Source organism: Anolis sagrei, chromosome 2 (genome assembly GCF_037176765.1).
Source record: "Anolis sagrei isolate rAnoSag1 chromosome 2, rAnoSag1.mat, whole genome shotgun sequence".
NCBI lineage: Eukaryota > Metazoa > Chordata > Lepidosauria > Squamata > Dactyloidae > Anolis > Anolis sagrei.
In genome coordinates, this window is record NC_090022.1 from 17,583,652 (window position 1) to 17,606,301 (window position 22,650).

At 43.4% G+C, this 22,650-nt stretch overlaps 1 protein-coding gene across 1 annotated transcript; it reads left to right on the forward strand.

Moving 5' to 3' along the window:
- Window positions 1–6,304: 6,304 nt before the first annotated feature.
- On the forward strand, window positions 6,305–20,588 carry LOC137096351 (E3 ubiquitin-protein ligase TRIM11-like). The gene is made up of 7 exons (XM_067465514.1): window positions 6,305–6,764; window positions 10,120–10,215; window positions 11,374–11,604; window positions 12,422–12,444; window positions 15,636–15,754; window positions 17,490–17,534; window positions 19,571–20,588. Exons 1-7 carry the CDS (start codon window positions 6,336–6,338, stop codon window positions 20,149–20,151), a joined length of 1,524 nt encoding a protein of 507 aa, XP_067321615.1. The 5' UTR covers window positions 6,305–6,335; the 3' UTR covers window positions 20,152–20,588.
- The last annotated feature ends 2,062 nt before the right edge of the window (window positions 20,589–22,650 follow it).

Below are 22,650 nucleotides of genomic sequence, written 5' to 3' on the forward strand. Positions count from 1 at the left end.
ATATGATTGGATCATTGGTATCGAAGGAGGTACCTCCATATCTGTACCTCCATATCAGTGGGGGGATGGGTTGACATTGATGATGGGATATGGAGTATGGCCAGAAGTGGCTCAACCCATTACGCAAAGTAAGCATTTGCAGTATAGTTGATTTTGCCCAGGGGTGCTCTTGAGGCGCCGATGGAATGAACTATCTCAGTGGCTTTCTCTCCAACTTGGTGAGCATTATTTTGGAACGTTGCCTTCTCTTTTAGCTTGCCAGGTGCACGGACTCACTAGCCAGCTATAGGGGGAAAATAGACCTTGACATATGCGAGTTGTAGTTACTGGGATATATAGTTCACCTACAATCAAAGAGCATTCTGAACTCCACCAATGATGGAATTGAACCAAATATGGCACACAGAACTCCCATGACAAACAGAAAATATATATCAGTGATTGGTTGGGGGGGATGCCTAAATACTGTTTGCTTACCATTGAAAATTACCTAGGGCCGCCTCTGGGTATGGCGCAAGAGAGAGGATTATGGGGTAGGTTAGTTGATGGGGTAATGGACATGAATGGCAATGAGGAAATGGGGCTTGGGAGCCTACAGAGCAGTTGGAAGGTGATGGTGGGGACTTGGGGTGTTTGTGAGGGGCTCATCTGGTGGATGGGGCCATGAGTTGGCCCCATCCCAGGGCCTTGGGGGCCCACAGAGGGCCGTAGGGGGCCATGTGGCTCAGGAAAAGCTACACCACTGAATGACCAGATCGACTATCCGTAGCAGGAAAGACTTAGCAATGCTCCCCTTTGTGTCCACTATTGATATGAGTTTGGCTTTTCAGCTTGTACTTAAAAAAACCCAACAATTTGCAAGTACATTGGATGCCATTCTGGATTTATGTATTTAGCTGTTGGACATAATGCCCACTTTTAAAACTCATATTTTGAGTACAAAATAAATAAAAAGCATATTTCCTTGTACCAAAATACATGTTTGTGGTTATATACAGTATTTTCTTGTGCAAAAATCAAGGTCTGAGGTTATATTATTATTCCCCCCCCCCCCAAACTACTAGATTACAGGAAATACTCAGGTAAGTAGGTGTAGATGAAAGAAGGAAGAAATTTGGGTTTGGACGGCAGTGGAGGGAAAGAGTCCTTTGAATGGTTCCATGCCAGAAAAGTTTTGGGAAGAATAAAGTTGCCAATTTAGGATCAAGCCGGGAGGAAGGCAAATAAGTAACTGCATATATACGTTCCCCCCTTTATAAGCTGCAGCATCAAATAAAATATACATTGCAAATTGTAGCAAGCTTCCACTTTCATATCTGAGCCAGAGATTTGCATACAACTCTTTCATCTTGTCTGGAGTTAAGCTGCTACAAACTGGAGACTAAGGAGCTCCGGTGGTACAGTGGGTTAAACCATTTTGCCAGCTGAACTGCTGGCCTGAAGACCTGAAGGTCGTCAGTTCGAATTGCTGAGATAGGATGAGCTCCCGTTTGTCAGCCCCAGCTTCCCATGCAGGGACATGAGAGAAGCCTTCCACAGGATGGTAACACATCCAGGCGTCCCCTGGGCAATGCCCTTGCAGGTGGCCAGTTCCCTCACACCAGAACTGGCTTGCAGTATATTCTCAAGTCGCTTCTGACAAAATTAAAAAAAAATACAAAACCAAAAAACTGGAGACTCTCCTCTTAATCATCATCATCATCATCATCATCACCATCATTATTTATACCCTGCCAGCATCTCCCCAATGGGGACTCGGGGTGGCTAACATGAGGCCGAGACCAAAAATAATACAACAAAATAAGATATAAAACAGAAAATTAAATACAACAAAATACATAATGTAACAAAATAAATTAGACAATGCAAAATAACATAATAAAATCAATCGCAAAAGGCGGGCCAAATGTGCAAAATAAAATGTTAAAAATGTTAAAACCTTGGAAGAGACAGGAAATAGAAAAAGTGTATTTGTAAAGGAGGAGCCCGAGAAGGGGGAGCAGTGGGGTTTGGTCTTCATTAAGGGTAGGGGAAAGTGCATCGTGTGGACAACTGTAAATGGAAACTTACCAAAATGGGTTGGATGGTCACTCTCTGAAAGCACATTAAAAAAAAGCCAAGTTTTTAGATCTTTCTTAAAAACTGCTAGGGTGTGGGTTTGCCTAATCTCACCTGGTACGGATTCTCCTGCCTGAAAATAACCATGAACATTGAAAATTTGGGGACCTAACAATCTCAGGCAGGCCCATAGCTAGGATTTTGATTCAGGGGTTCTGGGGGGTGGGGGAAGGGGGGGGGGCTGAGTCTGAGTGAGAGAGGATCTACCCTAGCAAACCTTTTGTATCGTTACCCCAATACCCCCATGCATATGGGATATATTGAGTATGGTGATCAGATCATGATATGAATAAACATAACAGTTTAAATAATAAATGTTATTTATTTACATTCATTAACAAAATGTTTAGAATATTTTTGACTTATTCTTTACTTTATAGCAACAGTCTTCTTTTCTTCTCCCTGGCCATTTTGTCAATTTTTCTGGTTTGATAGTGATGTCCCAATGGATGGAAATCATTGCCAGTCCACTAAGTCTCTGGTCTGTCATTAAACTTCTAGGTACACTTTTCACACTCTTTATGGTTGAAAACTATCTTTCCACACTGCATGTCGTTACTGGTAGAGTAGCTAACACAGTCAAAAGGAAATGTATTGACTGATAATAGGTTTTGTCATACAATTCCAACATTTTAAGTACCTCAGTATTTTTCTTAATTGATGGTGCAATATTACACCATATTATATACTCGGCCTTGATGGAAGCAAGTGCTGCGTCATTTTCAAAGTATTCAGACAGTTGTTCCATATGATGAACTTTATCTAGACCTGAAAACCCAGGGAGGAGAACCTGGAAACTGGTTAAAATGTCTTCATTTGACATGAACCTTTCAGTAATGTTCTGTATGAGTGAATTGACACATGGAACGATTGCCCTTATCAAATGGTAGTTTTTGTTTACCTGGATTTAGAAAGCACTGAAGGCAGCCAACATCATATCTGGACCAAACATGGTCAACTGTACATATAGGACAGGCAGTGATTGGGGGTGATTGATCTTGGATCTGGGAGTTGCTGTGTGCCCTTATCCAGAGGGCATTGAACCAAGCCAACGCTGGATCTGGACTAAACTTGGCACATAGAACCAATGTGCCCAACTGTGCATAGAGGCAGGGATTGGGGAATTATTGCCCCTTTTCAAATGGGAGTTGGTGTTTAACTGGATCCAGAGAGTCCCAGAAGGCAGCCGACGGGCTCGACGCACACCACTCCCAGCTACAAGTGTGGTGAGACTTCAATGCACAGGCGCAAAGGCCTGCCGAATGCACGGGCGTGAAGGCCTATTGCGGCCTCCAAATGGTCTGTGGTGTGGCGACATCCTCTTTGGTGCCTGGGCTGTCGGCGCATTCCCCTTCCTCTCCCGGCATCGAAGGCTGAAACCAGGGGCACTAAAAAGTTGTGTGTGCAAGTGCGATACACCTTCCACAGCCAACCCAAGAAGTACACTCACACATGATGTGGGATGAACAATGGCCACAACTCATTTATTGATAACAGGAACAAGGGTTGGCAGCCAAGCATGGGTCCTGGATCATGATCGGACAGCCCAATACTGCCCGATCCCGCACACGTCAGGGTGCCGCCGGCACAATACCGGGCAAATGCAACTCGGCACCCCTGGGACCACCGGGCGTCCCCCCTAACCGCTAGGGGGGATACCAAATCAGATCCAGGGCCCATGCCCCACGCCACAACAAGGGGGGGGTGGGAACCGCACCCCCCTTGCCACCAACCCTGGAGCCTGCTCCCAACAAAGGAAGCCCAATTGCAACACTGGCCATATGAAAGTTCTGTTCTGCATCCAGGTCCGTTCTTGAATGCTTGAGGAGCTGCATGAAATGCGGGCGGAACTCCCTCCTCCTGCCTCCCACTGTCCTTTTATGCCTGCCTCAGTCCCTGGACCATGTCCTCAGCTTGCATCCTAGGCATGCTGACACTTGACTGTCGCTGTTCCATGCTTGTTCCGCGCGTCACTCCTTCCTTCCTTCCTGCCCATGGCTGCCCTGTCGGTGGAAGAAAAAGAACAGCCGGCAGAACGGGTTCCTTCAAGGAGAAGGCCCGGCCTGATATAAGTGCCCCATGGATTTTATTACGTCGACTGGGACACCACCCGCAGCTGCTGTGGTGGCTGCTCCTATCCTAAAGGAGTGCCCACCAAACTCCGCCTGAGGAAGGCCCAAATGCTGGAGGGATCCTCGGAAAACTGCCATGAACTGGTAACGGGTGAGAGGGCTGCCATCTCGGTGAATGAAAAGGAAGCCAGGAGTAGAGCCCCTCGAGATCAGGAACCTGGAAAGGGACCGGACGGGGCACAGATGCCCTGGTTCCAAAACCTGGATGTACAGGGAAACCCCTTTCCCCCTTTCGTCCGTTTTAGACTTGCAGATCCTAAGGGCCAGGGCATTGTCCTGGACTGAGATGTCCCTGAGCTGTAAGGCCCTGTTGGAGGCATCAGATTTTGAATTGGCAACCACCTCCCCCAGGCGAAGAGCCCCAAAGAAAGCAGTCGTGAAGGCTGCGGTGAACAACTTAACTTCATAGCGAGACGCGCAGATCCTTTTGAGTGCCTGGATGATTTGACTGAGGGTCTTGTATGATAAGGGGCGCCTGATGTCCTGTTGCCTGGGCACTTGCTTCTTCCAACTCCTGAGGAGCTTCCTGATTCTGAATACTTGGCACGGATCGCGGCACCCGGCTGCTTTGCCTGCTGGGGAGCCTTGGGCAGCCTTATGAAGGCTGTCCAGGAAGAGGGAGAGGCCAGCTCAGGCCTCACCTGCGGGGGCGTGGTCAATTGGCCATTGGCCCCTTGACCCACTGGCGGGAATCCTTCCCGCCATCAGAGGGGGCTTCTGGGAGGAAGAAGCCCCCCCCTCAGGCAAGAATGGCGGTGGGGGACACCCTGTACCGCAACTTCTTTGGCCCGGTAAGTCGGGCCATGCTTTGAAAGAGAACCAAGGTGCGGACAAGGATGCCCCTTAAGCCCCCTCAGCTACATGCCTGATCTCAGGTTAAAACGTTTTAAGTCATATGCTGGGTTTGAAAGGACTTTAAGGGCAGGATTATAAGACCAATAGCAATGTGCGATTGGGAACTAATATGGAAGAAAAAACTTAAGTACACCTATGCAATAGACTTAAAAGAAAATTGGATGAAAATGTTTCATAGGTGGTATATGACTCCAGTAAGGCTAAATCGCATGTATGAGAATGTATCGAAAGCCTGTTGGAAATGTAACGAACATGAGGGGACCTTTTTCCATCTATGGTGGAGCTGTAGAGAATCACAAAAATATTGGAAAATTATCCATGAAGAAATGCAAATACTATTTAAAAAGAAATTTCCAAGAAAGGCCGAATACTATCTATTGGGAATTGTAGATGAGGATATTAAATTGGATTCTAATGAGGACATTCTGTTCACGTACTTGACAACGGCCGCCAGAATCGTCTTCGCCAAAATATGGAAGCAGAAAGAAATACCAGAAAAGCTCTACTGGATCAATAAAATAAACAAAATAAAGGACATGGACAGGCTAACGTTTTTATTAAAAAAGAATACAGGCATTCTAATCAAAGAGACAAACTGGTCGACAGTCGAAGACTACATGAAAACAATATAGAACACTCTATAATTGAACTGAGGACATTTGGAAGATGAGTTATGGAATTTATCCTTTTTTTTCTTTTTCTTTTTTTTCCATATATACAGTAAATGAAAGACATTGTATGAGCTGAATCAGAAGGGAGTCCACCACCATTTTTTTCTTTCCCTTTTTTTTTTGTGGTTTTTTGGAAAAAAAAATTCTTTTTCTTCTCCCCCATCTACGGGGTTATATTCTCTGTATTTTCCTACTTTTCTATCTCCTTATATTATTCCCCCTCTTTCGTTGTAATTATATAAAATTCAATAAAAATTATTTTTAAAAAAGGGCAGGATTATAATGATATAATGATGATAATTGCATGTGGCATTGGAGGTGCTGGCAGGTTGAGAGGCAAGTGCTTAAATAAATAAATAAACACACTATTGCAGGTTTACTAAATCCCTGGTGCCTTGTTTTAAAAAGGAATGTTCTTTATCCAGAAACTGTTTCTCCAAGGGGCTCCCTCCCTGTTAATTGCAGATGTTGGCATGCCAAGTGAATCATTTACACAGGAAATGCTCCTCAGGTAAATGCAAAGAAAAGTGAAAGTAATTGCATTATTTGTAAGTCAGACATGGCTGCAACTCCAAGGGCACAGGATCCCTTGCAGGATCTTTGTGAAGAAGCCACTTGTCCTATTTGCCTGGATTATTTCAAGGATCCTGTGATTTTAGACTGTGGGCACAACTTCTGCAGAGCCTGCCTGACCCAGACCTGGAAGAAGACAGGCAGCAAAGAGACCTCTTGCCCTGATTGCAGAGAAATCGTTGCACCAGAGAACCTCAGAAAAAACCAGCAGCTAGCCAATATTGTAGAAAAAGTGAAGATACTCAGCCTTCAGGGACCCAAGAAGGCAAAAGGCAACAAGAGTGTCTGTGAAAAACACCGGGAACCTCTGAAGCTTTTCTGTAAAGATGACGAAACCCCCATCTGTGAGATGTGTGACAGGGAGCACATTGATCATAGGAGGATTCCTCTGGGGACGGCTGCTCAAGACTACAAGGTAAGAAACTCTTGTGAAGTTTGATGAGGGAAGGAAATGCCTGTGGAAGCTTCCTGGGGAAGTCTATGAAGATGCACTTGCATTCGAAAATGTTATCGCTTGACTCAAAATAACAATTTCTTACCTGAAACAGAGGAAAAGGTTTGTTGAACTCAGTATATGTGATGGTAAAATTGAATGTAGTCACCTTTGCTTCCCACCTTTTAGTAAGGGGAAAATCAGTCTAATAGCTTGCAAATTATAGGATTCTGATAAGATTATACCCTCTAGAGAACACCATGGAGAAGGTTAAAACAAAATTTCTCCCTGCCTTGTAGTCACCTTGAAGCAATGCTAAAATCCACAACCATGTGGAATCCACAAGCATGTGGACAATTTCAACAGAAAGGAGGAAACCATGAAAATGAACAAAATGTGGCTACCAGTATTAAAAAAAACCTCTAAAATTACAACAGCAAAACAACAGAGAGGGAAAAAAAATCTGGGACTTCTAATCAACTCTCAACAAAAGATTGTCCCAGGCACTGCCAGGCCATCAAGTACTAATCAAGGTGGTCAGTTGAAACATTCACACATAACTCCAGCAGACAAGAGTCCTTTGTCCCACCCTGGTCATCCTACAGATATATAAACCCTTTTTCCTAGTTCCAACAGACCTTACTACCTCTGAGGATGCTTGCCATAGATGCAGGCGAAACATCAGGAGAGAATGCCTCTAGAACATGGCAATATAGCCTGAAAAAACCTACAACAACCCAGTGATTCCGGCTATGAAAGCCTTCAACAATACACTGCTAAAATAGCTACCAGTCTGTTCTGTTTATCTAATGGAGAAATCTGGAGTTCATAAGAAAAGTGACGTTTCCTTACTAGGTTTAGATCTGTATTGTTAATGTGGTTATTGCACATCCCATATTGTGTGTTAAACAATAGCGACAACTGACATTAAATTGTAATTTCTAACCTGTTTTACAGTAACTTGTTTATGGTTCCAAAGATGTATAGTAATTTTTTTGGTCCCAAAGAGAAAAAAACACACTCTCCTGCACTGTTCATGGTGGATGGCAGTGGGCAAGCGCCACTCAATCCACTCTCTTCCATGTAGGACCAAAGCATTCCTGACAGATGGCCATCCAGCCTCTTTTTAAAAACCTGCAGAAAAGGAGACTCCACATCATTTTGAGGTAGCTGAATGGCTCTTGCTGTCAGGCAATTCTTCTAAATGTTTAGGTGGAATCTTCTTTTCTGCAATTTTAATTCGTTGTTCATTTTAATTCGGAGTGGGGTGAAAGGGTCAACGCGAGGTGCAGCCTTGATGGCCTGCCTTCTGCAGCCTGCCAGGCCACAGGAGGCAGGAGCTGGGCGGGAGGCTCCCCACAAGGCTAGGCCATGGGGTGCAGCCTCGATTTCCTGGCTCCCACTGTCTTCCAGGCTGCACAAGGAGGGAGCCAGGTGGGAGGCTCCCTGGGAGGCCAGACCATGCGGCGCAGTCTAGACCACCTGGCTCCCGCTGCCTGCCATGCTGCAGGAGCCGGGAGCCAGGCGGGAGGCTCTCTATGAGGCCAGGCCACATGGCACAGCCTCAATCGCCTGGCTCCTGCTGCCTGCCATGCTGCAGGAGCTGGGAGCTGGGTGGGAGGCTCTCCATGAGGCCAGGCCATGCGGTGCAGCCTCGATCACCTGGCTCCCATTGCATGCCATGCTGCAGGAGGTGGGAGCCGGGTGAGAGGCTCCCCCTGAGGTCAGGCCATGCAGCGCAGCCTCGATCAGCTAGCTCCCACCGCCTGCCAGGCTACCCGAAGTATCAGAGCCCAGACCCCTCCAGAATTAATAGCAACACTCAGATGTCAAGGTATATTTTCCCCAAGCCTGTCCCATGTTTCCTGTTAGTCATGGGAGTTCTGTATGCTAAGTTTGATTCAGTTTCATGGTTGCAGGAGTTCAGAATGCTCTTTGATGGAAGGGGAACTATACATCCTAGCAACTCCCAAATGCCAAGGTCTATTTTTCCCACGCCTCTCCAGTATTTTCTGTTGATCATGGGAGTCCTGTCTTCCAAGTTTGATACAATTCCATGGTTGCAGGAGTTCAGAGTGCTCTGTTGGCAGGGGAACTATACATCCCAGCAACTCCCAAATATTAAGATATTTTCTCCCCAAGCTTCTTCAGTATTTTCTGTTGGTCATGGGAGTTCTGTATGCCCTTCGTTTCAATTCCATTGTTGTTGGAGTTCAGAATTCTCTTTGATGGCAGAGGAACTATAAATCCCAACAACTGCAACTCCCAAATATCAAGATCCATTTTCCCACAAACTCCACCAGTGTTCAAATTTGGGCATATTGAGTATTTGTGCCAAGTTTGGTTTAGATCGATAGTCGTTTGGGTTCACAATGCTTCCGGATGTAGGTGAACTACATCTCCCATAAATTACTGTCAATTCCTCCCAACCTTATCCAGTATTTTCTGTTGGTCATTCTGTGTGCCAAGTTTAGTCCATGCCTGTAATCCATGGGGTATCTCAGTGGTCTGTGGAAGCCAGAGCTGAATTGGTTGAAGGAACTGCAAATCCCATCATCAGTTGTCCATACATATTGTTTTTGTGATTAATCACTATGCTTTAATTATTTTCAATTTATAACAATGGAAATACATCCTGCATATTAGATATACATTAGAATTCATAAGAGTAGCAAAATTATTTCCAACAAACAGTTCAGTTTTCCAGTGCTTCATCGTATTTTCAATAAAAGTGCCAATGTTTTTACAAATGCCAATGGTGTCTAGGCACTTGATGATCCAGCTGTGTGGGAGTGAGTCAAAGGCTTTTTTGAAAGCAGGTTGTCCTTCCTTCCCTCAGCAGCTTGTCCACATCAGTGGTACTCACTAATGGAAACAGATAAATTACATTCAAAGATATTAAAAGAACTGGCAGAAACCGTTTTGGAATTTCTTCAAGAATTCCCAGAAAACAGAGTACCAGCGGACTGGAGGAGTGAAAAGGTTGTCCCCATCTTAAAAAACGTGTTTCCCAATGGCTCCTCTTGTATTCAATATATTTTACTATCTCTAGATGTTTCTCCTTTTTATATTCTGTATCCCATTGATTTTACTCAATAAAAACATTTAAAAATAATCACTGATGGATGACAGGTTAGAAAGCACGCTTATCAAATTTGCAGATGATACCCCAGATGACAGAGCCAGAAACCAAAATGGCCTATCAAATTAGAGCTGGGCTAAAATTAAGAAAATGAATTTCAACACAGAGAAATGTATGACATTGCACTTGCATATGTATCTGTGTGAAATGCTGCTGTTGCCTTTCAATGAAAACTGGATGTTTGTTTCTCTGCAGGTTTTAATGAGTCTTCGTCAGGATAAACTGGTGAAGAAGAGAGAAAAGATTCTGGTGTATAAAGCAGAGACAGAAAAGGAAGCCCAAGACCTGCTTGTAAGTATAGGAGTACATGTGATTATGGCCAAAACACAACTTAAAACAACGTGTAAAACCATGTTCTAAAATGCAGCTCAATCATATAAATCTTTGGATGGTATGAAGACTGATCATGAACCCAATACTGTGACATTAGCCTCAGAGGAAGGCCAATGCCACTCAACCTCTGAATACATCTTGTCAAGAAATCCCCATGATGGATTCATCTTAGGGTCAGCATAAGAGGCAGACATAGTGAAGACATCTGCCCTTGCGCTATGCTACTCTGCTGCTGAGTACGCATGCCCAGTGTGGAACACATCTCACCACACTAAAACGGTAGATGTGGCTCTTAATGAGACATGCCGCATTATCACAATGTGTCTGCGCCCCACACCACTGGAGAAATTACACTGCTTAGCCGGTATTGCACCACCTGACATCCGCCAGGAAGTAGCAGCCAATAGTGAAAGGACCAGCTCATCCGCTGGTATCAGCCAGCACGTCAACGACTTAAATCAAGACATAGTTTTCTTAGATCTACAGAGACATTTGCTGGAACACCCCAGCAAGCGAGAGTCCAAAAGTGGCAGGCCCAAACCCAGCACCTCAATCCATGGGTGATACCAAATGAGAGACTCCCCCCTGGGCACTCAGAAGACTGGGCGACTTGGAAGGCGCTGAACTGACTGCGCTCTGGCACCACGAGATGCAGAGCCAATCTTAAGAAATGGGGCTACAGGGTGGAATCCTCGGCATGCGAGTGTGGAGAAGAACAAACTACAGACCACCTGCTGCAATGCACCCTGAGCCCTGCCACATGCAGGACCTTCTTGCGGCAACACCAGAGGCACTCCAAGTGGCCAGATACTGGTCAAAGGACATTTAACCAACTACCAAGTTTGCAAAATCTGTGTTTTTTTTCTTTTTCCTTTTAATCTGTGTGTTTGTTTTGTTCTGTTAGAATATGGTATGGTTGCTGATGACACGATAAATAAATAAAAGCATAAGAGGGAACTGACTGGAAGACACACAACAACAACAACAAGGAGTTTTACCTGATTGTTTGTCATGAAGCTTCTGTTGAAATTCTAGGAGCCCTCTCTATTTTTCACTTCAGCAACTGCTATCTTAATGTAACACTCATTTACTTGCTTTTCTTTCTGCTCTCTGCAGAAGCAGACAAAAACAGAAATGGAAACAGCCTTACTAAAAATCACAGAAATACGGCAGTTTCTGGAAGAACAGGAGAATCATCTCCGAGCCCAGATGGAGGAGCTGGAGAAGCAGATTGTAAGGAAAAGAGATGAACACTTGGTCTTACTTTCCCGGGAACAATCTTCTCTGGAAAGTCTCATTGAGGAGATGAAAGAGAAATGTCAGCTGCCACCAGCAGAACTGCTGCAGGTAAGGCTGGACAGAAGAAACTAGATGTGGGCGAAGGGAAAACTACATACAAAACTGTAATATTTTGGAAGTAGTTTTTCTGGCATGGACAAGATCCATTACAAAACATCTTCTCTTTGGTAATTATGGAAACAACTATGCATTGTTTTAGTTAAGCACAGCTGCCTGCATTTTGAATCTGCTTCGATGTTATTCTAGGAAGTGCCCATTTACACAACACAAATATAGCACTGTATTTTCTTTTAAGTTCTGTGGCAATATCCTATTGAATCCTGCATTTCCAAATTGGCATGGGCGGTGTAGAAGTCTCAGCCAGAGCACTCCGGGTGTATGCATGAGATCTAAACCTCCTCGGAAATGTTTAGGATTTTGATTCATTTGTATTCACATAGAATTACATGGATAAGTTAATTGAAATCAAATCTCTTATTTAGTATTTTTGTTTCAAGCAGCAAACTAGTTTCTAATGGTGGCAGCGAATGTTTTAAAGAACTATCTTTAAAGGGTGCCTCAGAAAACTCAAGCCTGAGGGCTAATACCAACACACTCTTTTCTAAGATACCTCAAGTGAGCCGATGGCTTATCAGTTCTTTTAGTTTGCTGGCTGCCAGTGCGCTTTCAAAAGGCTTTGTCGGCCAAAGAAGAAAGTTCCAGCTTTCATGCTTTAGTACCAGCTTTTGATTTTTGGGGCTTTTAGTCGCAGAAGCCTCACACTCAATTAAGTTCAGAGGGATCAATTAAAAGAGGGTCTGCCCTGCCTCAAATCAGACCCTTGGTCGTTATAACATTCTTCTTCTTTTGTTCTTCTCTGCTCTAGGATGCGAGGAACCTCTTGCAGAGGTAAGTGGATCCCAAGCTTTTCCGTTAGACATAACAGGTGGACACAATGATTCTCCATTGATCTGTGGAAGAAAATGAATGTCTCTAACAGGTCGCAGAGAAAAATGTTACCCTGCTTTGGATTTTATGGCACTCTTGTCCCATAGCTAGTGTCACTGGAATAGTTAGATCTCTACTCATTGTTTGTTGCATTTGTTTACTCAGCAATATTTATCCTGAAATGGAAAGCTCTCTCTGTATCTTAAAAAAAATAATTTGCAGGAATTATCAACATTAGGTGGGACAATGCCAATTTGACAATAGGAGCAACAACAAAAACAGTCGGAAGGGATGTGGACTATGGTTGTGTTCCTAATATCTTCCCCCACAATATTTCTATTGTACCTCTGGCTGTTACCCAGTGCATATTAATACATCTCTCAGCCAATCAGGATGCTTGAGCTCTGAAAGGATGACAGCAATGGTTCCCTTTTCCAGCAAGACAGAAATTGGTTTAAAGAGAGTAAGCATTTTCTGAAAGGGTGGTAGTGGTTATGCTGGAGGAGAGAGAGAGAGAGAGAGTCTGTCACATAAAGAGGACTAAAATTTGTCATTAAAAAGTGTATCGTATGCTAAAAAGGAACAGAAAATGACAGAAGATAAAAATAATGTAAGAAATTATAAAACAGAAATACAACACTCTCTATTGTAGTCAGGGACTTGGTAACTTTAAATGGCATGCAAGAACATCACAATAAAAACATTTCTTGGAAGTTCTTATTAGATTAATAACTTCTGAAGTAAATTGGAAGATTCTCAGTGAGAAAGAGAGAAATAAAATCCCATGTGCCAATAATGGGTGAAATCAAGTGATTCCACAATTGTAATTGTGGATTTCAAGACTGTTGCCTTTCTTGTATAGCGCAGAATGTCTATAAAAGTAATGTTCACACAGTTAGCTTTAACATCATTATTTAATGAAACTGGAATATCAGAAATTATTTAGGTGTAAGGCCCCCTCATTAATAGAGTGGAAAATAGAGATGGAGAAGGAAGTGGCAAGTCTGTACTAAAAGGACTTTTGCCAGGTACATTGAGGCCTTTAGATTACCCCTTCCTCTATCACCCACAAGGCTCTGGTTCTGGCAGAAGGAAAAGGGGGGCACAAAACATTTACTATCCACCTGAATATTGGCACTTTCTTACAAATCTGTGCAAACATAGCATGGAGTAGAAGGAGAGATATTGGAGAAGGGAGGCGCCAGTGTGAAATGATATTTCCACAGAATAGCTGGGGATTGTGGCTCTGAGACAGGACTCCCTCCCCATAGGCCTGCTTCCTCTGGCCCTGATGATGGGCCCTACTTCTTCCCCATCCATTTTCTTTCAACTCCTCAGTTCGGAGAGCTTCTGTTCAATCATTTCAAAGCTCTCTGCTTGGGCAGCGATGGCATGATTGTCAGCATACATGAATCTCTCTGTCCCTTCTAGCAGTTGCTGATCATTTGTGTAAATGTTAAACATTGATGGAGCAAGCATGCTCCTCTGAGGCAGACCGCATTATCACAGGATGTCTACACCCTACACCACTGGAGAAATTATACTGTTTAGCTAGTATTACACCATCTGACATCCGCTGTGAAATAGCAGCCAAAAATGAAAGGATCAAGGCAGTAACATCTCCAGCCCATTCCCTGTTCGGATATCAGCCAGCATGCCAACACCTTAAATCAAAAAATAGTTTTGTAAGATCTACAGAAACACTCACTGGAACACCTCAGCATGCGAGAGTCCAAAAGTGGCAGGCTAAAACCCAGAACCTCAAGCCATGGCTGATACCAAAAGAGAGACTCCCTCCTGGGCACACAGAAAACTGGGTGACTTGGAAGATGCTGAATAAACTGTGTTCTGGCACCATGAAATGCAGAGCCAACCTTAGAAAATGTTGTTGTGGTAACACGAATTGGGGATAAAGATTCAGTGGAGACCCCTTTCAACAATGATAACTTATCCAAGAGTGAGTTTCCCTTTCGAGAGATAGATTTCTCTCACTCCTATGGTCTCACCCCTGTTCTTAACTGTGAATAGTTTGTAAGTCAGATGTTTGTAACCATCTGTATATTTTTATGCCCAGACATACACCGCCATTAAGGCTGGCCATTTGGGGCACTTGAGAAACAAATGCTGTGGTGACAGCCCTACACAAGTCAATTGAAGCACTGGTGCACCCTTGAATGAATCATAGAATCATAGAGTTGGAAGAGACCTCATGGGCCATCCAGTCCAACCCCCTGCCATTAAGCAGGAATATTGTATTCAAAGCACCCCTGACAGATGACTATCTAGCCTCTGTTTACAAACCTCCAAAGGAGCCTCCACCATACTCCGGGGCAGAGAGTTCCACTGCTGAACGGCTCTCACAGTCAGGAAGTTCTTCCTCATGTTCAGATGGAATCTCCTTTCTTGTAGTTTGAAGCCATTGTTCCGCGTCCTAGTCTCCAGGGAAGCAGTAAACAAGCTTGCTCCCTCTTCCCTGTGGCTTCCTCTCACATATTTATACATGGCTATCATATCTCCTCTCATCCTTCTCTTCTTCAGGCTAAACATGCCCAGCTCCTTAAGCCGTTACTCATAGGGCTTGTTCTCCAGATCCTTGATCATTTTAGTCACCCTCCTCTGGACACATTCCAGCTTGTCAACATCTCTCTTCAATTGTGGTGTCCAGAATTGGACACAATATTCCAGGTGTGGTCTAACCAAGGCGGAATAGAGGGGTAGTATGACTTCCCTGGATCTAGACACTATGCTCCTATATGATTCATTAGGGAGAAGGGTTGCAAGTGTGTCATGTTCTTTACAATGTTCTTGCTGCTAAATATAAAACTTTGGGGATTCCTAGGAACAAAAGAAAGTTTATTTTAAGCTTCTCAGCCAGGGCATTTTCTTTCTCACACAAGCATTACATTGGTAACAAGTTAGAAAAAGAAAAGAAAATGATATACATGGTCTTTCACTTTCTGCTTTTTTTTTTTTTTGTCCTTCACTGCTGGAATTTGGGGTTTTAGCAGGTGAACAGAGAAATAGTCTCTTCAGTGTGTGCTCCGGAACTTCTGGAGTTTGCTTCCTACTTTGAGTTCTTTTGTTTGCACCTCTCAAGGATTCTGGAACCTGAACTGGATTTGTGATGGGTTAACTTTCCTTTTCTCCACTAGGTTTGAGGAGAAGCAAACATCTGAGAAGCCAGTGGCTTTCCCTCCAGAGCTGAAATGGAAGATCTGGGAGTTTTGTGATCTAAATTCCGGTCTAGTTGCTGCCATGAAGCCGTTCCAAGGTAAAGAGATGTGCTCACAAGGAGTTATGCTGGTCTCTTCACTGGCCTAACAGGGAATATGGGAAAATCAGTGGTGGCCTGCCGTCTCTGGGGCGCCCTTGGAAGGGAAATAAGACAGGCCTCATCCCTCCCATCCTTTTGTAAGAGCTTGGAGACCTGGTGGTTTCAACAAGCTTTTGAGAATGTCCAGTTCTAGCCCAACCCCAAACATAGTTGAACATGGCCTTACACTTCCTACCTCTTACCCCGGTCATCCCTCTAATAGGCCCTGGAAATGAGCCACAGACTCGTACCTGCTATTGCTGTTAGCCTGTTATAGCACTGTACTTAATTCCCAGCCCCTTCATATTTTGAGTTTGCACTAGCCTCGGACTGGCCTTTGAATTGCTCTGAACAGGCAGGATTATTTTAATATATATGTGTTGTTGTGACAATTTTATGCTTATGTCGTTTTGTTAATTTTATGTTATGCTGTTTATTCTGTATGTTTTGGTGATGTTACTTGGAAACCACCCTGAGTCCCCCTCGGAGAGATAGAGTAGTATATAAGTAAAATTTTATTTTATTATTTATTATTAATTCTCATTTTTGTTCTATACTCATCACAGCTTGGGGCAGAACAAGCACTCTTTTCTTTCTACTAGAACTTTGATTCCCAACCTGTGGGCCATGGCCCACTGGTGGGCTGTAAGACCTAAAATAAGGTCCGTGAGACATGCAGGGAAAATTGGCGCTAGGGCCTGTAGCTGGAGTTATTTGAGGTGCTTAATCAGAAAATTGCTTTGGATAGACCACATCAGCTCTAGATTATTAAATATAGTTTTATGTGGGTGAGCATATGGTGACTACTGGATGGCATATGTTCTGTATCAGAAACTGATCAGAGCTGATGTGGTCTATCTGATACAATGTTCTGAATCAGCAACCCAAATAACCAAACTGAATATAAAGTTGACCAAAAACCGATTCGCAACCCTTTTGGTACTAATGTTAGGGAGTGATCCCTGGTGAAGTGTTCCCTGGTGGAAAAAAAAAGGTAGGGAACCACTATATTATAAGGACCTGGTTTTGTTCTGTGACAATGGTAGTCAATGTGTGTGTGCACAAACACATGCAGAGAGATACCACTACTTGATTATATGCATTTACAAGGATTACCTCAGCTAATGAACTAGATTTTTTTTGGGTGTTACTTCTTTTAATGGTAGATTTGCTACCAGAGGCAGAAACAATGTGGAAGAAATAGGGGTGAATTCCAACACCACAGGAGAAAAAAGAAGAGGAAAAGTTTATCATATTATAGCAAACAGCTGAATCCAATATGCAGATTTGAAATGAATCAGATAAATTAAGTACTTTCTCCATTCGTACAGGAAGGTATTTTGAGCTTTCTTGCAAATTGGATCCAAGAATTTCTTTTTTCTTTCCTCATTTCTTATGATTTCCACTTTGGTAAAGGAAGCTGGTGATGTAAGCTTTCCTGCTCTCTCTTCCTATGTTTTGCTGTTCAGGCATGATGCCTGAAAAATGATTGGACAACTTAATTGTAAAACATATAACAGAACATTTTGCAGAGGAAGAATCATGTCAGAAGCAAAGTGTATCCCTCCCTCCTTAAGCTTGTATCATTCTTCCAGTATAAGAGACCAGTATTTGTTTCGTTTCTTTTAAAAACATGTCTACTGTGAATTGATGATGTGGTGCCTAATCTTATATATGTTTTATTTTATTTTAGTTGCTTTCCTAGATACTGTGTCACCTGGGCTAGAGCTTCAGAAAGGTAAATTTCCAATGGTGGGCAAAAGTCACAGGAGGGATGGTGCCATTTGCCTGGTGGCATTTTACCCAATCAGTGTTATTCTCCCTTCCATGGCTGTTGCTTGTAATTTCATGGATCAGCACCAGGGATTTTTACCATTTAAAAAAATGTGTGTTTTGCTGAGGGAATTCCATGGTTTGAGGGGCAAAATATCTCCTCTAAGTTTTTTTTAAATTGAAATCCCATGCTGGGAGAAGTGGGATATAAATTAAAGAAATAAAGTGAATGTAGGTTGTTGTAGGTTTTTCATGCTATATGGCCATGTTCTAGAGCCATTCTCTCCTGACGTTTCGCCTGCATCTATGGCAAGCATCCTCAGAGGTTTTGAGGTCAGACCTCACAATCTCTGAGGATGCTTGCCATATATGCAGGCAAAATGTCAGTAGAGAATGCCTCTAGAACATGGCCATATAGCCCGAAAAACCTACAACAACCCAGTGATTCCAGCCATGAAAGCCTTTGACAATAAAGTGAATGTAATTTCTGCTTTGAAGGGTACTTCTACACTGTAGAATTAAAAGCAGTTTCATCCCACTTTAACTGCCATGGTTCAATGCTATGATATCCTAGGAGTTGTAGTTTCACAAGGTCTTCAGCTTTGGCTGCCAAAGACAAAACTACAACTCCCAGGATTCCATAGTATTGAGCCATGGCAGTTAAAGCGGTGTCACCGCATCATCACATTTACTAAATTCCACTGAGCCCTACACTTAAAATCAAGGAAGCCGCTCTTGTCCTCACATTAGTTTGGCTTCAAGTGTAGGATAGAACATTCTTTGCTTGTTTTAAGCATGAGGGCCAGCATTCTTTTAAAACGTTTCATGAGGTGATGGAGAAGTGGATTTTTTGAAATCACCTGGATGTTTGGCCATTCCTGTAATGTGATGGCATTAGTTGCTCCCAGGTTTACAATGAAACATTTCCCCAATTTGTCGGACGATAAATTGTGGGAGGATCCAAAAGTACCCTTGTTAGGGAAAGCATGACTTTTGTCTCCCCGAGTTGGTAGGTGGGGCCAAATCTCTGCAACGTGAAAGAATACTGACAGGAGAGATATTTAACAGTGTGATAGAAGATAGGGAAAACATCCATTTCATTAAAAAACTGAGTAAGACTGAGCTCTTCTCTGCTCTCCTCTGCCACACACTTCTCTGCCTAATGTGATGAAGTGGCCAATCTGTATTATTTCTACAGTTTAAATGCATCCAAGAATGTTTGTTTTTCAGTGTGCAGGCAGTTCCCAAATTACAAACAAGATAGGTTCTGTAGGTTTGTTCTTAAGCGGAATTTGTATGTAAGTTGGAACAATTACATTTTTAAAGGGTAACTCCAGCCATATTAGCTTTGGAAAACATAGGGAAGGGTTAACATCCGGTTAGTGTTTGTTTTGCTGTCTGTGCCCCTCTTCAGAAGATTTCATCTCACTTTTTGTCCCTGTGATCATTGGAGTTTGTTGTGAAACAAGAATTGGTGACAAAGCTTCAGCGGAGACCCCTTTCCCCCATGATAACTCTTTCAGGAGTGAATTTCCCTTCCGAGGGGCAGATTTCTCTCACTCCCTGTTGTGTAACTGAAAGGACTCCTATCCCTTTAACGATTATGTAAATGAGGGAGTTTCTGCAGGTATTTCTTTGTGCACAACCAGGTGACAGTCAGTACCTGCTGGCATGGTCTCTTCTGAGGCTCTTTCTGTTCCAACAAACCCATTCAAAGGTGATGTTATCATATGTATTCACTCAAAATATTAATTGTAAAAAAAGGTTAACTTTCTTTCTGAGAAAGATCTGTAATATCCTGTTTTTGAGACAAAACTCACAGAAGTAGAGTGTGAATCCTCTCATGATGGAGTCTTTGTCACAATTATAAGGATGTTTTATTGTGAGCAGAATGAAGTTGACTCTGTGGTGTGCTAATCCTTTCTGTGCCAGTTCTTCTCGCTTCTCCTTCTACTTCTCTTTGCTTTCCTTCATCTCTCTCTCTCTCTCTGTCTCCAACAGCAAATGTCACTCTGGATCCAGACACAGCGGGTCACAGGCTCAGCCTGTCTGAGGATCGGAAAAGTGTGAGAATCATGGAATACCATCCTTTCACATACAAATTACCGTTCTTCCGTTCTCGTTCTGTGTATCGTCAAAGTGTGAGGCATGAAGCCAAGACTCAAGACTTGCCTGACAATCCTGAGAGAATCATTCCCGAAGCGTATGTGTTTGGACATAAGGGATTAACATCTGGCAGGCATTTCTGGGAAGTTGTTGTGGGAGGGAAAGGAGACTGGGCTGTGGGGGTGGCCAGGACGTCTGTCAGGAGAAAAGGCTTTGTTGACATTGCTCCTGAGGAAGGGATCTGGGCTGTAGGCAAATGGAGAGGTATGTATCGTGCTTCCAGTTGCCCTGATAGTCTGAATGAAAAGACCAAGCGGGTCCGAGTCTGTCTGAACAAAGCTTCAAACCAGGTGGCCTTTTATGATGCTGATACGGGAGACCGGATCTGTGTATTCTCAGATGTCCCCTTCTCCGGAGAGGAAGTTCTCCCATTCTTTTACGTGAGTGGTAATGGCCACCTCAGAATCTCATCTTAAATTTATTTTATTTTATTTTGGGTACTTTTACCCCGCCCTTCTCAACCCCCGAGGGGGGACTCAGGGCGGCTTACAAAAGGCACAGTTCGATGCCTATGCAAAAATTATACATAGTGTACAAAACCATAGTTAAAACAATTATCACAGTTAAAACAATCATAACAATCAATATACATCACATCATATAAAAACTATTCACATGCTCAACGTTCATCTTTCAGAGTTCCAAATTCCATTCCATTAGTCATTTCCTGGCCATTCTCAAAGTCCTTTCTTTATCTACATGATTGTCCAAATGCCTGGTCCCAAATCCATGTTTTCAGTTTTTTCCTGAAGGAAAGGAGTGATGTCGCTGATCTAATTTCCCCGGGGAGCGAATTCCACAGATGGGGGGCCGCCACCGAGAAGGCCCTGCTCCTCATCCCCGCCAACCTCACTTGTGATAGCGTCGGGGCCAAGAGCAGGGCCTCCCCAGAAGTTCTTAGACTCTGGGGTGGGACGTAAAGGGAGATCCGTTCGGACAGATACACTGGACCGGAGCCGTATAGGGTTTTGTAGGTCAAAACCAGCACTTTGAATTGTGGTCGGAACTGGATCGGCAGCCAAGCTTATTTCACGGGAGGCAAGCAGGCAAGCTTATTTCACGGGGCTTGTTCTCAATACCTGGATGATAATAATATAAGGGGTTTATTAAACTCATCTTGGAAAGTGTTTTTAAAGTGAACAATGTTTTTTAAAAGTTTTAATTTTTTTTAAAAAAGATGATTTCATTGATTGTATTCTGCCATGAAAGCTTTTGAGAGAGAATCTGCCTCAAATGTTTTGATGAATAAACATAAATTATATGGAAGTCAAAATATTTTTCTCACTGAGTGAGCCTGTTTTCCATTTCCCTAAAGTCACCCAGGGGGTTTCACAAATCAGTCTTCAAAACTCCATTTGATTCATTCAACTCTTACTTTCATCTTCCATATAATATCCTGCCTCTTAAAAAGAGAGTGGCACATTAATATGTCTTTAATATCATGGAGTTATCTTGTCAAGATCTTATGAGAGGGGAGTTTCCAATGCTTTCCCTCTGAAGCTGAGAGAGAGTGTCTTGGCCAAAGTCATCCCGTGGGTTTCCATAGTCAAGTGGGGATTTGAATTCTGATCTCCAGAACCATAGCCCAAAGCTTAAATCACTGCAGCATGCAGGCTTTAATTTGCAGATCTAGTTCTAATAAAAGATACAGTTTTCATGATCCCATAGCCTCAGGTTGCTATGTTTTCAGGATAGGAATAAGGGCCAGTCAAAACGTTAGGCATCCAAAAGCATAACACAGCAACATAATGCTTATTATTATTTATTTATTTACCTTGCTTATATACCGCTGTTCTCAGCCCGAAGGCAACTCACAGCGGTTCACAACAACAAGAGACAGCAGAATTCAATGTTACAGTATAAAAGCAGTTATCAACTTAATACAGTTGCACAATTAATAAACAATAAACAATAAACAATTAACAGTTACTACAATAGCCATTCACTATCGTTTCATCATCAAAAACATGATCCAGATTCGTCATCAAATGATCCATTCCAGTGTTCATTAACCAGTCATTGCACTCATTATTCGAACGCCTGCTCAAACAGCCAGGTCTTCACTTTTTTGCGGAATACCATTAGAGATGGTGCTAGTCAAATGTCGGTAGGAAGGGCGTTCCACATCCGAGGAGCCACCACTGAGAAGGCCCTATCTCTCGTCCCCGCCAGCCTGCTTGAGAAGCAGGCGGGATTGAGAGCAGGGTCTCCCCGGAAGATCTCAAAGCCCTGGTGGGTTCATAGGCAGAGATGCGGTCGGATAGGTAGCTTGGGCCGGAACCGTTTAGGGCTTTAAAGGCCAACGCCAGCACTTTGAACTGAGCCCGGTAGCAAATCGGTAGCCAGTGGATTTGGCGCAACAGGGGGGTTGTATGCTCCCTGCGCTCCACTCCTGTTAACATCATGGCTGCCGAGCGTTGGACTAATTGAAGCTTCCGAGCCGTCTTCAAAGGCAAGCTTATGTTATTGTGCAATCTGTATGGGAAGGATAATAATATTGAGGATAGTTTTGATGGTGGTGTGAGTGAATTAGGGAACACAGTTTAAGGGAACACAGTTTTGGCCTCCCCAGGACACGAAAATCGCAACCCAGGAGGGCCGGCAGTCATCTGCAACCCGGGAGAAGAAAGTTTAATGGAAAGAGAGGTTTGAGACAGTAAAGAGATGCAAAGTAACACTATGGAGAGGAAAAAGGTTACAATTGATTGATACTTTTTATTGGGGGGATTAGTTACAATATTAGGAAGGGGGGAAAGAGAAGAAATTAGAAGGCTCCAGAGTTGCAGCTGCTGCTGTGGCCACGTTCATGCAATTGGCCCAAGTGGGGCAATGAAGAACTGAGGAACTCCCTGCTGCAGGTCGGATCAGCTTGAAGGCAGGGAGTTCCAGGTTCGTCCTCAAAATGGCTGTTTCAT

Coding starts and splice junctions, on each gene's coding strand:
- LOC137096351 (XM_067465514.1), top strand. CDS start 6,336: ATGGCTGCAACTCCAAGGGCACAGGATCCCTTGCAGGATCTTTGTGAA. Junction 10,216..11,373: donor AGGAAGCCCAAGACCTGCTT/GTAAGTATAGGA, acceptor TGCTCTCTGCAG/AAGCAGACAAAAACAGAAAT. Junction 17,535..19,570: donor TGGGCTAGAGCTTCAGAAAG/GTAAATTTCCAA, acceptor TGTCTCCAACAG/CAAATGTCACTCTGGATCCA.